A 13,890-nucleotide genomic window follows, 5' to 3' on the forward strand; every position below is an offset into this window, starting at 1 on the left:
GAAAATTACTCAGAATTACTAGAACTGAACAAAATGCGAGCTCGAAAGAGACCGACAAACATGTGTAATTTATTCAATCCGTCTTCTGTTATCATTCCCAAATAACAGCAGTGACTGAAATTAATTGGAACTTGGTTACATATCACATTATATGATAAATTTATCACATGATGATAAATTTAAGAAGGTCTGTTAATTTTTAAAATGTTAAATGAATTTTTCTCGGCCCCTTCTTTTACTTGAAACCACACTGATTAAATGTATTTGACACTTCTCTTCCAAGCTAATGCTAAAATCTAACTACATTGGTATGAGAACGTTATATCTGGTATTGTTCAGGTCTCAACTTTCTAAATAATAATTATAGCAACCGCTGTAGAAAAGGTTTCTGAAATACAGCAGATGGAACTTCGCTCGGCGAAAGGCACCAAGGATCCTCGATCCGTCCTTTTCAATCTTCTTTGATATATGTTCTCTTATACAATTATACTTACAGAAAATTCATCCCTCTTGACTTAACTCGTTATAACTCAGACTGACTGATAAACTCTGATTCTCTCTCTGATCGACTCTAATTTACTTTGAGTTAATCTGGTGGGCTGACTTCTAACTTAATAGTACGCGCTTTACATTCACTTTCGGTAGGCATGAGTAGGCATGCTGGCCAAATGATCTTCGAAGATTACGCTCTAGCCTTCAAAACAGCGACACACGCCTATTTTCACCCTCTCCCCCATGACATTTTAATAATCTTTCAGGCGTACTTTTTCTTCTCTCAATTTGACTCTAACTTGATCTTGTTAAATCAAATTAAAACTTTGATCTCCATAAAGAAACTTTCGACCTTCCAAATCTCAGATTTAGTTCAATGCTGAATTTCAGTTTAAAGGGTACAAAGCATAAACGTCCGCACATGTCTCACCATCGTTATTATACTCGGTATAACCAACCAGGTCATGCGCATACCAAATTTGGAACTGTTGGCCAACAGATACAACCAAGGGCATGGGGAGAAAATTAAACACAAGCGTGGGAGAGTTGACATCAGCACCATCAAGTTGGTAAGTATACAGTTTGTGTTCGGCGTTACTTTTCACGAACTCAGCAAGTGGAAGAACAGTTTTGTTGCTGTATGTTATCACTGTCATCAGGTTATAATTTCCGTATTCTGTCCGTAAGCATCCCCATTTGGTCGGTGAGCGATCAGTGTCGCATGTAACGGAGCCACTTGTATGTACGAGTTTGAAAGTGTAGACTTGACCGGCTTCTCGGATATCAAAAGTTCCGTAATCGTCATTTTTTGTCCCAAAACAGACAGTATCGAGGTTGACCTTTTTCCAGTTATCTGTTAAAAAGTTTGCCAGGTTTCAAAGAAAGCCTCAGGTTTTCGTGTCTTGGAAATGGTAACGCAAAATAAATTGATTTATTTGAGGAAAGTAATTAAAGGATAACTGTGATTATGTTCAAACCACACTATTCACTCACATTTGTTTGTGTTTTGGGTTAAAGATCAAGATATACCTGAGCAAAAGTGCCGTCCATCTCCAAGATGTCCAGACTGACAGCTGCAGTCGAATGATCCAGCGGTGTTTGTACAATCGGCCGCAAAGTGACAGTCATGGCTTCCATCGTTACACTCATCGATATCTAAGTAGAAATGGAATATGAGACTAATCAAGGTGTAGGGAAATTATCAGAAGAGGCGGGGTTGTTTTTTTGGCGTTTCCCAGAATCTACTGAAAAGTGTAATGTGTTGAGGTCGCGGATTCACAGGTTTGCCAGAAGTTCGGCATCATTCTGTATATTTTAAATATGCTTAAAGCAGCAATTTTGCTGACTATGATGTGGAGGCAGTCTTCTCAGATACATAAACATGTAAAGACTTACCATTTTTTAGCAGTAATTTTAAGAACAATTGACCCTACGAATTGCATCAGTTATTTCTGTCTTACAAGACTGATGAAGAGAGTAATCGATAGCTTTGCACTTTTATATAAAATAAATGTTACCTTGGCAAATTTTACCATCGCCAGTAAATCCAGATTCGCAAAAGCACTGATATGAACCCACGACATTAACACAGTCGCCGTCAGAGGAACAATCGTGTTTGCTTGATGTACACTCATCAGTATCTGCACACGAGTTACAAGAGACGGAAAAGTTAGACGTATGAGCCCATAACATTAAGACAACTGCCATCAGAGGAACACTTCTCCTTGCCTTAGACACATTCGTCAATATCTATTCAAGATTAAAGGAAGATGAAAAAACCATATTCCTTATTTTGAAATAGATCTTTTTCATCTAAAGTTCATCTCGATCGTATTAATCAATTATTTCTGTCAGTTATTCCAAAATTCCACTGAACTATTTGCTTTCAGCACGAAACTTATACTTTTATTCGTTTCATTTCTGTTCTTGCCCTTGCATCAAATATCCATAGTTGACAACATGAAGGCAGTTTTCCCTTCGTATCACCCTTTCTTATTCTGATATTCTCTTTCTTTCTCGTTTTTCTGTAATCTCCATTATCTAGGATTTATCACATCAGTACAGCAATACTTTAATATCACCTCTCGGTTAATGCTGCAGAAGAACATCTTATAACGACGTCTCCAGTTGTCTCAACCTTGGGGTTTCAATCCTTCTAACAACCTCTAGCATTTTAGGGAGCACATACAGAACAAATCTAACTTGCCCCTTACCCTGTGACGGAGATATCCTTTAGCAGATATTAAGGCTGTATTGATTAAACAGATGAGGATTCAAAACTTTCCTTGCTGAGAGGCTACTTTATTTGCAGCTTTATTGCGTAACTTTAACTATGAACCTGGGAGATGAAGACCTGCCACGACGAGGAGTTTCCTTTCTCACCTATTTGGCAAAGCTCTCCTTCATATCCGTCAGAACAAATACAGCGGTAACCATGACTACCAAACCCCGCTTGACAAGTAGAGTTACTAACACACGGATTGCTCTCACAGGAATTCTAAAATGCAAAAGATGAATCAAGTAATTAGATAGATAAAGCTTAGACAAGTAAATAAATAGACTGAGTATTTAGAGAGATAAATAATAAAGTGGTAAATAAATAAACGAGGAGGATCAACTTGAAACAGAGGTTTCTCGTTCGCGGAACGATCATCCTGGTAAAATTGATATTGTTATTTACTTACAATGATTGCTCTGTATAAAAAGTCGTTCCTATATTCGAAGTAACTGGGAGAGACTTGCAAATGAGTTCTGTTATTTAGCTCGCATGTGAATGCTTCATCTCCCAGAGGACCATAGTTATAGGACACACAGTTTGGTTCAAAGTAGCATTTCAACTCGCAGATATCCTTGTCCTTTGCTTGTTCACTTCTTATGACGTGTTTTGTTAAGATCTTGTTTTTCGTTCCTGCTTTGAACTGAATCACTCGGCAATCATCTAAGGGTTTGGCAAGAAATAAATAAGCCAATGAGAAAATGAAATCAAACAGCACACAAGCTTAAAGGAAGCCGACAACCTAAGTCTTATCGCAATATTTGTTGAAAGTTGTTCCATAAATGTCAGGGAAACTACACAATTAACCCTTGATTTGCCGCTCGATAAAAAAAACCACGAATATTTGCTACGCTTTTTCATCCTCGAAAGAAAGGCAGGTGATAAGCCTTTCCTCTCTTTTCGTTAGGTGAGTGACTTAGCTAAATAGCCTGCAAACTTGAATTATCCATGCATCATATTCACCTTACCAGAAAAGTTGCATTTTCGGACCATCGTTTTTTTATTTACCCATTACATTGAAGAACAAGATTGATGTTCGCCATTATAATTCTAAATAGGATCTGGTTTTAAAATGAGGGGGTGGGTTTCTAGGGAAACTGTGACGCTGCCTCAGTGGGGGTAGAACTCAATAACCGTTAGCGCTTCGCTCTGGAACGTCAGCTTTAGAAATTCTTTACGATAGCAAGTCTATATTGTTACTCCTTTAGCTTTCAAGGTCTTCATCAGTGTCTTTTTCCGTTCCATTTATTATGTAATTATCGGACATCAGCAACTCAAATATTGTGGACAAATCATATATATATAGATCAATGTCGCCTTCAATCCGCAATAATTTTACCAACAGATCTTCTCTCCACGTCCACGTTTCCTTTACGCCCAACTAAGATCACGGCATTGTAAACAGGGCAGTTTTGCAATAACGTGCTATCGTGCAATATCCCATTTCTGTCATTTTTTCTTTGAGAATTAGAAATTTCACATCATTACCATGAATAGATTTAAAGTTAACTTAATGAGTTTTCTCTTTTCACACACTTACTTTCTTTTGTACCATAACACAAGGATATGAATCTGATCACGAATACAACAGTGATAATAGATTAAAGTGTCAGCGATGCCAGCTTTAGGCAGGAGTCACTTACCTCCATGCACCAGTACACCAGAACGAAAAATCCATAGAAAAGTTTGTACCTTACTTATTGAAGGATCACTAACGGCAGGTGAGAGCAGTACCATATTGTCCTTAGTGAGAACACCCTTCAGCTAGCTATAGCGAGCTAAATGAAACGCTGGTCTCTCTTGTAAATGCAACCAGACTTAATATTTCAACACTCAAAACAATACAGCGAATTGCAGAATCATAAAAGAGGAAAGTAATTATTAATGTAAGCGGCAGATGTGCGATCAGCACCCTTCGAAGTTATAGAATTTTATTTTTTAACATTTACGAATACGTCACTTGAACATTCGCATGGCCTAACTTAATTTGAAAACAAAACATTGAGTCTTAAGAATTACAGAAAAACTGTAGGAGAAAAAAATAACTTCAATGCGTGATGTTGGCCTTTGTAAATAACTAATTAACCGTTTGCCGAAGATTACCTAACGCAAGAGGTTTTTCAGTGTTACCAATTAAATGTTTGCATTAAATGAAATTGAAAATCTGTCGAGTGCGTTCAACGGCAAATCAATTTATTGAAGGATCATTATACTAAAAGGTTGGAAGGCTTCAAAAAGGTCCAAGACAAAGACGTGCGAGGAGGCATGCTTATTTATTTTAATTAAATAGGAATTGTTCAACGATTCGATGAAAGCTTAAGGAAATACTTGAAACACAAAACATGCTGAATGGCCATAGATTTAATTCTGTGGAAATGAAAGTCATCACTCGGAATAGATTTAAATTTAACTTAATGAGTGTCAGCGATGCCAGCTTTTGGCAGGAGTCACTTACCTCCATACACCAGTACACCAAAACGAAAAATCCATATAAAAGTTAGGACCTTACTCATTGAAGGATCACTAACGGCTGGTGAGAACAGTATCATATTGTCGTTAGTGAGAACACCCTTCAGCTAGCTATAGCGAGCTAAATGAAACGCTGGTCTCTCTTGTAAATGCAACGAGACCTAATATTTCAACACTCAAAACAATACAGCGAATTGCAGAATCATAAAAGAGGAAAATGAATATTAATATTAGCGGCAGATGTGAGACCAGCACGCTTCGCAGTTATAGGATTTTATTTTTTAACATTTGCGAATACGTCACTTGAATAATCTCATGGCTTAACTTAATTTGAAAACAAAACATCGAGTCTTAAGAATTACAGGAAAGCTGTAGGAGAAAAAAAAATAACTTAAATGCGTGATGTTAGCCTTTGTAAATAACTAATTAACCGTTTGCCGAAGATTGCCTAACGCAAGACGTTTTTCAGTGTCACCACTTTGATGTATGCGTTAAATGAAGTTGAAAATCTGTCGAGCGCGTTCAACTGCAGATTAATTTATAGAAGGATCAAAATAAAAAAGGTTGGACCGCTTCAAAAAGCTCCACGACAAAGACGTGCGAGAAAGCATGCACATTTATTTTAATTTTAAGGAAATACTTGAAACAGAGAACATGCTGAACAGTGATAGATTTATTTTTGTGGAAATGAAAATTTAAAAGATCATCAACACTTTTTTGAGCTAAAATATTTCAAGTGATAATTAATTAAAAAAGAATTCTTCAACGATAAGATGAAAGCTTAAGGAAATACTTGAAACAGAGAACATGCGGAACAGAGATAGATTTAATTTTGTGGAAATGAAAATTGAAGAAACCATCAACACTTTTTTAAGCTAAAATATTTCAAGTGATAAACCCAAACTTGAACACCTTTGCCTCTAAATAACCAAATTCAAATAAGAAGGAGGGTAAAATTGAATATAATTAAAGTGAATCCACTTGATATCAATCATATAGAAAATTCTCAATGTAGATTAGGTTGGTGATACACTTTCATGGGTCAAGTTTGCACCTGACGTTTTGTTTACCTTAAGAGTACTCATTTTTTTTCTTATCTTAACTCAAAGATATCGCCTTGGTGTCATGAAAGAGACTGATGTCCTGCCTCGTTAAAAGCGAAAAAAAAATACCACAAAAGCAAACTTAAGGAAACAATTGTATTGGCAATATGTTACAAGGACACCCCGTCGACACTGTTTTAAAGCTGAAATTAAATGTGCAAGCCGCCCACAAAAAAAAGCAGTGTCTTTGGTTACCAAAATTATTCAGGGCTAATTTTTGTAGGATGGTTAAACGGTTTAATAATCTTTTCTGTCACAAACGTACCGCCATTCCGTCTTGTATCTTTAAAATGCAACAAACGCAAATTGCAGCTACCGTAGTACACTTTTCTTAACTGTTTAAACCAACGGGGTACCCCAATCAGCTCTTACTGCCAATCAAAATTTCCGTAAGTTCACTTATTTATTTACTGAAGATAAAATTAAATACAAGCTCTTCAAAGTGCGATTTCTGGACTCAAACCACTGTAAAGATGATGAAAAACAGAAACAAGGCATAAAATGAAACTCGACAGTTTTAAATTTAAGCTATCTTAAAGAAGAGCTGATAAAAGAGATTGTCATTTATTGAAGTTTTTTATGAGCTCTGGGGCGCTAAAGTTTATTTTCAATTCATTTTCATTGAAAGAAAGCAAATTCATAAGCATCAGCCGCAGGGAAAATAACTGTTGTGAAATATTTAACAATAATGCCGTAAGCGCGCGATGAATGTAAGCTGGTGAATAGCTAAGGAGGCACTTCATTACTACACTAGGTAATATTATGGCAAATCTCGACTCTTAGTGTTGCTTTTTTTTCTGTTTTTTCTTTTCGTCATTACATACTTGCATTACTACATGAAGTTATCTACTACGTTTCCATATCGATGTCGAAGCTTGCTGAATTTGTCAATATAGGGACCCTGTAACCAATCAGCTTACTTATCGTGCCAACTGAACGGACCATTTATTAAGGACCTGGTGATTGAAGCCATATCACATTTACCGTGCCTTCTTTATGAACTAAATACCACCCGCTCTCCGATTGTTTGCCGGCTGTGATTCAGCAAAGTGCAGACGTACGACCGAAGTCATCTGTAGTTGCCGCAACCGTTTAACCGTGTCAATGGTACAGAGCATAAACGTCTGCGCATGTCTTACCATCGTTATTATACTCTGTATAATTAACCAAGTCATGCGCATACCATAATTGGAACTGCTGACCAACCGATACAACCAGTGGGGTGGGGAGGAGCTTAAACACTAGTGTTGTGGAGTTGACATCGGCACCGTCAAGTTGGTAAGTATAGTATGTTCTGTCGTTGCCTTTCAAGAACTCAGCAAGCGGGAGAACTGTTTTGTTGCTGTAAGTTATCACCGTCATTAGGTTGTGATTTCCGTAAAATGGCAATGAGCATCCCCACTTTGTTGATATTGTTGAAGTGGCGCATGTCACGGAGCCACTTGTATGGACAAGTTTAAAAGTGTAGATTTGACCGGCTTCTTGGATATCAAAAGTTCCGTGGTCGTCATTTTTTGTCCCAAAACAGACAGGATCGAGGTTCACCTTTTTCCAGTTATCTGTTAAAAAGTTTGTCAGGTTTCAAAGAAAGCCTTAGGTTTTCGTGTCTTAGAAACGGTAACGCAAAATAAATTGATTTGTTTGAGGAAAGTAATTACAGAATAACTTTGGTTATGTTCAAACCACCCTACTCACTCACGTTTGTTTGTTTTGGGTTAAAGATCAAGATATACCTGAGCAAAAGTGCCGTCCATCTCCAAGGTGTCCAGACTGACAGCTGCAGTCGAATGATCCAGCGGTGTTTGTACAATCGGCCGCAAAGTGACAGTCATGGCTTCCATCGTTACACTCATCGATATCTAAGTAGAAATGGAATATAAGACTAATCAAGGTGTAGGGAAATTATCAGAAGAGGTGGGGTTGTTTTTTTGCGTTTCCCAGAGTCTACTGAAAAGTGTAACGTACTGAGGTCATGAATTCACGGGTTTGCAGAAGTTCGGCATCGTTCTGTATATTTGAAATATCCTTAAAAAAGCAATTTTGCTGATTATGATGTGAAGGCAGCCTTCTCTGTTACATAAAAATGTAAAGACTGACCCTTTTTTTGCAGTAATTTTAAGGACAATTGACCTTGCGAAACGCATCAGTTATTTCTGTCTTGCAAGAGTAGTGAAGAGGGTAATCAATAGCTTTGCACTTTTATATAAAATAAATCTTCCCCTGGCAAATTTTACCATTGCCAGTAAATCCAGGCTTGCAAGAACACTGATATGAACCCACGACATTAACACAGTCGCCGTCAGAGGAACAATCGTGTTTGCTTGATGTACACTCATCAATATCTACATACGAGTTACACGAGACGGAAAACTAAGACGTATGAGCCCATAACATTAACACAACTGCCATCAGAGGAACACTTAACCTTGCCTTAGACACATTCGTCAATATCTATTCAAGATTAAAGGAAGATGAAAAAACCATAATATTCCTTATTTTGACATAGATCTTATTCATCTAAAGTGCACCTCCATCGTATTAATCAATTATTTCTATCAGTTTTTGCAAAATTTCAAATATTTGCTTTCAGCACGAAACTTATACTTTTATTCGTTTCATTTCTGTTCTTGCCCTTGCATCAAATATCTACAATTGACAACATGAGGCAATTTTCCGTTCATATCACCCATTCTTATTCCGATATTCTCTTACTTTCTCGTTTTTCTGTAGGCTCCATTATCTAGGATTTATCACATCACGACAGTAATACTTTGTATCGCCCCTCGGTTAATGCTGCAGAAGAACATCTTATCACGACTTCTCCAGTTGTCACAACCTTGGATTTTCAATCCTTCTGACAACTTCTAGCATTCAATTGAGAGAGCACATACTGAACAAATCTAACTTGCCCCTTGCTCTATGACGGAGAGATCCTTTAATGCAGATATCAAGGCTGTATTGATTAGACAGATGAGGATATAAACTCTCCTTGCTGAGAGGCTACTTTATTTGCAGCTTTATTGGGTAACATTAACTGTGCACCTGGGAGATGAAGACCTGCCATGACGAGGAGTTTCCTTTCTCACCTATTTGGCAAAGCTCTCCTTCATATCCATCAGAACAAATACAGCGGTAACCATGACTACCAAACCCCGCTTGACATGTGGAGTTACTAACACACGGATTGCTCTTGTCTCTCCATCGTCAATTTGCTCTTGTCTCTCCATCGTCAATTTATACAGGTCGACAATGTGAGCACTGATATGAACCCAAATTATTGACACATTCGCGCTCAGCAGGAAAATCGTGTTTTCCTAATAGGCATTCATCAACATCTTCACAGAATTTAAGAAAAAAAACCAAAGCTAAAAACTCTCCACTATAAGACATTTCTTCCAACTCTATGAAAGTGGCCCTGTATATCTGTGTACTTTTCTTTCTGTTCCTCTTCCTGCCTTTCCTTTTCACATCCTTTTAGTCAGGATTCTTCGCCTGTTCTCCTGTCTTTTCTCCATCTTAGCATTGCACGCATAATTTTTTGGCAATTATAGCTGGTTAACTTTATTGTAAACTCAATTAAATATTGAACTGTCTGAACTCATCTTTTTATCGTTAGATATTTTTTTGCTCACCTGTTTTACACTGAACTCCTCGATATCCAGCAGGACAAATACAGCGGTATCCATGGTTACCAAACCCCGCTTGACATGTGGCGTGATTGGCACATGGAATGCTCTCACAAGGATTCTGAAAAGATAAGAAGAAAATAGATCAATTTATACAATAAATCAATTTTAAAATGATGAATAGATAAATAAATAACATCGAAGGGAACAACACTATATCCGAGTTTTTTTTTGTTCGTAAATTGATCACCTTTGTAAATTAAAACTGCATGTTACCAGGCCGTACTTACAAAAATTTCTGTGTATACATATCCGCTTTTGTCTTCAAGGGAGTCGGGGAATTGTAAGTGGGTCCTGTCATTCAGTTCACATGTGAATGCTCCATCTGACAGTGGACCATAGTTGTAGGACACGCAGTTTGGTTCAAGATAGCATCTCAATTCACAAACATTCTTGTCTGGCAGATGATCTCCCCTAATGACGTGATTTGTTAAGATCTTATTTTTTGTTCCTTCTTTGAATTCAATCACTCGACAATCATCTGAGGGAGGAAGAAGGAATAGGAAAACCAATGAGAAATATAATCAGCTATATCAAAAAAGCATGAACAGGTGGCAAACCTTTCCATATTATGGGCAGTAATTCAGTCAAATTGCCTTCAACGCGAAAGCCTTTTGTGCGGCATTTACATCTCCAAAAAGGTAATTTCTTTCGACCTTTTTTCTTTTAGGAGAGATGGTCAAAACTAATACTCTTTTACTCACAATACGTGAGGGTTGATATCAAACAATTATATTGTGGAGAGAGTAAATAATTTATTCCAGGGAAAAATCACTCTTAGAAAGGCTTCGGGTGTAATTGCAGCCGAAATATAATGATCTTGGATGGTGTGTGGTACTCAAAAGAGCTAACAGTGGTTACTATCTTCTGTTTTTTATAATTTTGTTTTCGTGGAAGTTAACTCTTTTTTTTTCGCACAGCAGATAACAGATATGGAGGGCTGACTACATCATATCCAGAAAAGGTGAATTCTTACGAGCCATACCTCCCATGCTACTCAATCCGCACTGGTTATTTGCAGAAAAACAGTCCAGACATGCAAAAAGAGCCAAGAGTAGGTAACATTTTATTTTCTCCAGCATTTTTCCTGTTTAAAAAGTTAAGAAATATTTAGGCAATTTAAGCGAATCTAGGAAACGTGAGACGTATTTTTAACAGGCAGTAGTGTACTGTTTCAAAAAATTAAACTTGTGAGGAAATATATCAAGCTACTTTCAACATCGTCCTTCTTTTTAATCAACTGCAACTTTGCCTAATTTTAGTTCAGTTGTCTCAATAATATTTGTGTGTCATCGGTCTGAAAGAAATATACCTCTACTTTTTTCTCATAATAATTCGGTCATAGTTGTTACATTCCATATGATACTTTCGCTTGTTCGATTGTTTTTTTGCCTAAATACGCTATGGACTGAACATCTCCATTTCAATTCACGCTCAATAAAACTGTTAACAAGAACTATTCCTACCTTTCAAGCAGAAATTCAATTTCAAATCTTTGAAGCGTTCTATGATGCCGAACACCTGAAGACCTGTTTTTATAAAGAAATATCGGTGGACGCACATCAGCTTTGGTTAACTGATGAACAAGTTAGACAAACACTTTTGGGAGGAAAAAATCTCCCTAGCAAAATATGTGCTCATACTTAGGCTTGAAAATTTGAGCAGCTGCTTGATGGCAAACTTTAAATAACGACACTTAGCCTTTTATTATTTTTATTGTAATTGCGAATAAAAAATAACAACGGGTGGGTATCAAATTCAGAGCAGGCTTTCTGTAAACTTGAAACTTGGCCGAAGCAAATTTCTTCAGTCTTCCGCTGGGAGTACGATTTCCTCTTATGACTTATGCAAATAATGGAAAAAAAACTTTCGTACCTTTTAGCCCTTCCACTCCTTGAAGCGATTACCATGTAACTTCTCCCTATAGTATAAACAGTAAACAGTTGATGAAAACACTCAAACTCATCAGGTACGATTTATTACCTTGATTGAACACCTAACTCTCGTAACCAATTTACAAGGAAATGTGTAGTAGCCAGAGGGGAGAATTGACAATCAGATCTTAGGAGTTAAAGGGATAAGAGGAGATATATTTTATTCCCTTAAGAAGAAGTACACTTTCTGAAAGGGATGTACCATTTCATTCTATACTAACCTACTACAGCTACCAGTCTTGTGCAAATAGGAAGTTAGACCCAAAGAAAACAAGGCAAAGATGAAATGCAGTAATTTGGTACTATCTAAGACTCAAACTCATGTGGGTGACTCTATTATTTAAGTTTTTATTTAGTACTCAATGCTGCTGTATTTACTCTGTAAACTTGGAACTTAGCCAACGCAAATTACTTCGGTCTTCCACTGGGAGTTCGATTCCCCCTTATGTCGAATGTAAATAATGAAAAAAAACTTTCTTACCTTTTAACCCTTTCACTCCCAGAAGCGATTACCATGTAACTTCTCCATAAAGTATCCATACATTATACAGCAAACAGTTGAAGAAAACATTCAAACATTAGGTACGATTTATTACCTTGATTGAACACCTAACTCTCGTAACCAATTTACAAGGAAATGTGTAGTAGCCAGAGGGGAGAATTGACATCAGATCTTGGGAGTTAAAGGGATAAGAGGAGATATATTTTATTCCCTTGAGAAGAAGTACACCTTCGGAAAGGGATGTACCATTTCATTCTATACTAACCTACTACAGCTACCAGTCTAGAGGAAATAGGAAGTTAGACCCAAAGAAAACAAGGCAAAGATGAAATGCAGTAATTTGGTACTATCTAAGACTCAAACTCTTGTGGGTGACTCTATTATTTAAGTTTCTATTTAGTACTCAATGCTGCTTACTCACGTTTTGCTGAAGTTGAGGTGCAGCGCCGTAAGAGACGAAATTCTAACTTAAAGAATAAATTCAATTCATTTTGTAATCGAAGTCTTCCTTATCTTTACCGTCCTAACTGCTTAAGGTCCCTCATATGACTATTTTATGAGATATTATTATTTTGTGAGAATGATGAAAACATTGTCAGAGATCGGCAACGGAGGTCAATTGATAACCCCCAATTGTTTATATTTTCTTTTCTCTAAATTAGCTCTAAATCGTTTGCCGAAATTAACAACAAGACGACGAACTCACGAAAACAAAGTTAATTCAAGAACAGACGTTTTCTTATGAACGGATGCTGAAGTGGTATAAGAGTTGGCGGTTCGAGCTTGTTTCATGAAAATGAGCTGAAAATGCAACTCTGTAATACTTTCCATATGATGGAAATAATTTGATGGAATTATGTCATGAGAATGACTGGTTATGAAATTGAAAGATTTCCGAGAAACAAAATACGGTTTTATTTCAAAGAAATGAGACTCACATTTATGGCCTCATGCAGTTGAGTGATTCTTTAAAAAAACAAAAAGTCAAAAAAGAGATTAAGTTTTGCTCGCTTACCGTCGCATGACATTTTCACAAAGCAGGAGGTCGATGATGTAATACATAGGGAACTTTCCCGGGGAAATAAGTTGCCAGTAATCGCATCCTTGCGTTTGCGCACAGATTTGTGTGATTGCCACGAGGCAAACATTGTAACTCGCTTGAAAGGAACGTATGGCGAGAAGTTGTTTGGACGTCCAAAAAATAGGGAATCTGGCGAGAGATTAGGGCTTTTTCGCCACAATTCTATCATTTATTACACCCATTTTGAAATCACTGGTGGTCCCTGTAATCTGATTGGTTCCAATTGATGCGATTTATTCCAGAATCGCACCATTCTTTGCTTTAAATCGCATCTTTTTCCCAGCCAATGAGGAGGCTACACTAAAAACAAAACAACCAATCAGATTTTAAGGCTCGTTTAATGTAACC

At 37.1% G+C, this 13,890-nt stretch overlaps 2 protein-coding genes across 3 annotated transcripts; both read right to left on the minus strand.

The window, feature by feature from the left end:
• Positions 1 to 52: 52 nt before the first annotated feature.
• LOC149040803 (uncharacterized) lies at positions 53 to 6,414 on the minus strand. 2 transcript variants are annotated; one of them, XM_089180678.1, is made up of 6 exons: positions 5,223 to 6,414; positions 3,177 to 3,430; positions 2,875 to 2,989; positions 2,010 to 2,132; positions 1,522 to 1,647; positions 53 to 1,345 (listed from the first exon to the last, which is right to left on the minus strand). In XM_089180678.1, the coding sequence occupies exons 1-6, from the start codon at positions 5,314 to 5,316 to the stop codon at positions 879 to 881; spliced, it is 1,179 nt and encodes a 392-aa protein (XP_089036804.1). In that variant the 5' UTR covers positions 5,317 to 6,414; the 3' UTR covers positions 53 to 878. The 2 variants fall into 2 exon arrangements, with proteins under 2 accessions (XP_089036804.1, XP_089036805.1); XM_089180679.1 differs by lacking the exon at positions 2,010 to 2,132.
• A 309-nt stretch (positions 6,415 to 6,723) lies between these two features.
• Positions 6,724 to 11,017, minus strand: LOC149040804 (uncharacterized). The gene is made up of 6 exons (XM_089214639.1): positions 11,011 to 11,017; positions 10,256 to 10,506; positions 9,972 to 10,086; positions 9,426 to 9,533; positions 8,073 to 8,198; positions 6,724 to 7,898 (listed from the first exon to the last, which is right to left on the minus strand). The coding sequence occupies exons 1-6, from the start codon at positions 11,015 to 11,017 to the stop codon at positions 7,441 to 7,443; spliced, it is 1,065 nt and encodes a 354-aa protein (XP_089070765.1). The 3' UTR covers positions 6,724 to 7,440.
• Between the last annotated feature and the right edge of the window lie 2,873 nt (positions 11,018 to 13,890).

Source organism: Pocillopora damicornis, chromosome 8 (genome assembly GCF_964200805.1).
Source record: "Pocillopora damicornis chromosome 8, jaPocDami1.2, whole genome shotgun sequence".
NCBI lineage: Eukaryota > Metazoa > Cnidaria > Anthozoa > Scleractinia > Pocilloporidae > Pocillopora > Pocillopora damicornis.

Bases quoted from the DNA above. Each gene is read 5' to 3' on its own strand.
- LOC149040804 (XM_089214639.1), bottom strand. The intron at 10,087-10,255 runs GTAAGTACGGCC...TTATCTTTTCAG, and splicing joins ATGTATACACAGAAATTTTT to AATCCTTGTGAGAGCATTCC. The intron at 9,534-9,971 runs GTGAGCAAAAAA...GACGATGGAGAG, and splicing joins AGGAGTTCAGTGTAAAACAG to ACAAGAGCAATCCGTGTGTT.
- LOC149040803 (XM_089180678.1), bottom strand. From the start codon at position 5,316: ATGATACTGTTCTCACCAGCCGTTAGTGATCCTTCAATGAGTAAGGTC. The intron at 2,990-3,176 runs GTAAGTAAATAA...TTTGCATTTTAG, and splicing joins TTTTATACAGAGCAATCATT to AATTCCTGTGAGAGCAATCC. The intron at 1,346-1,521 runs GTATATCTTGAT...ACTTTTTAACAG, and splicing joins TGGACGGCACTTTTGCTCAG to ATAACTGGAAAAAGGTCAAC.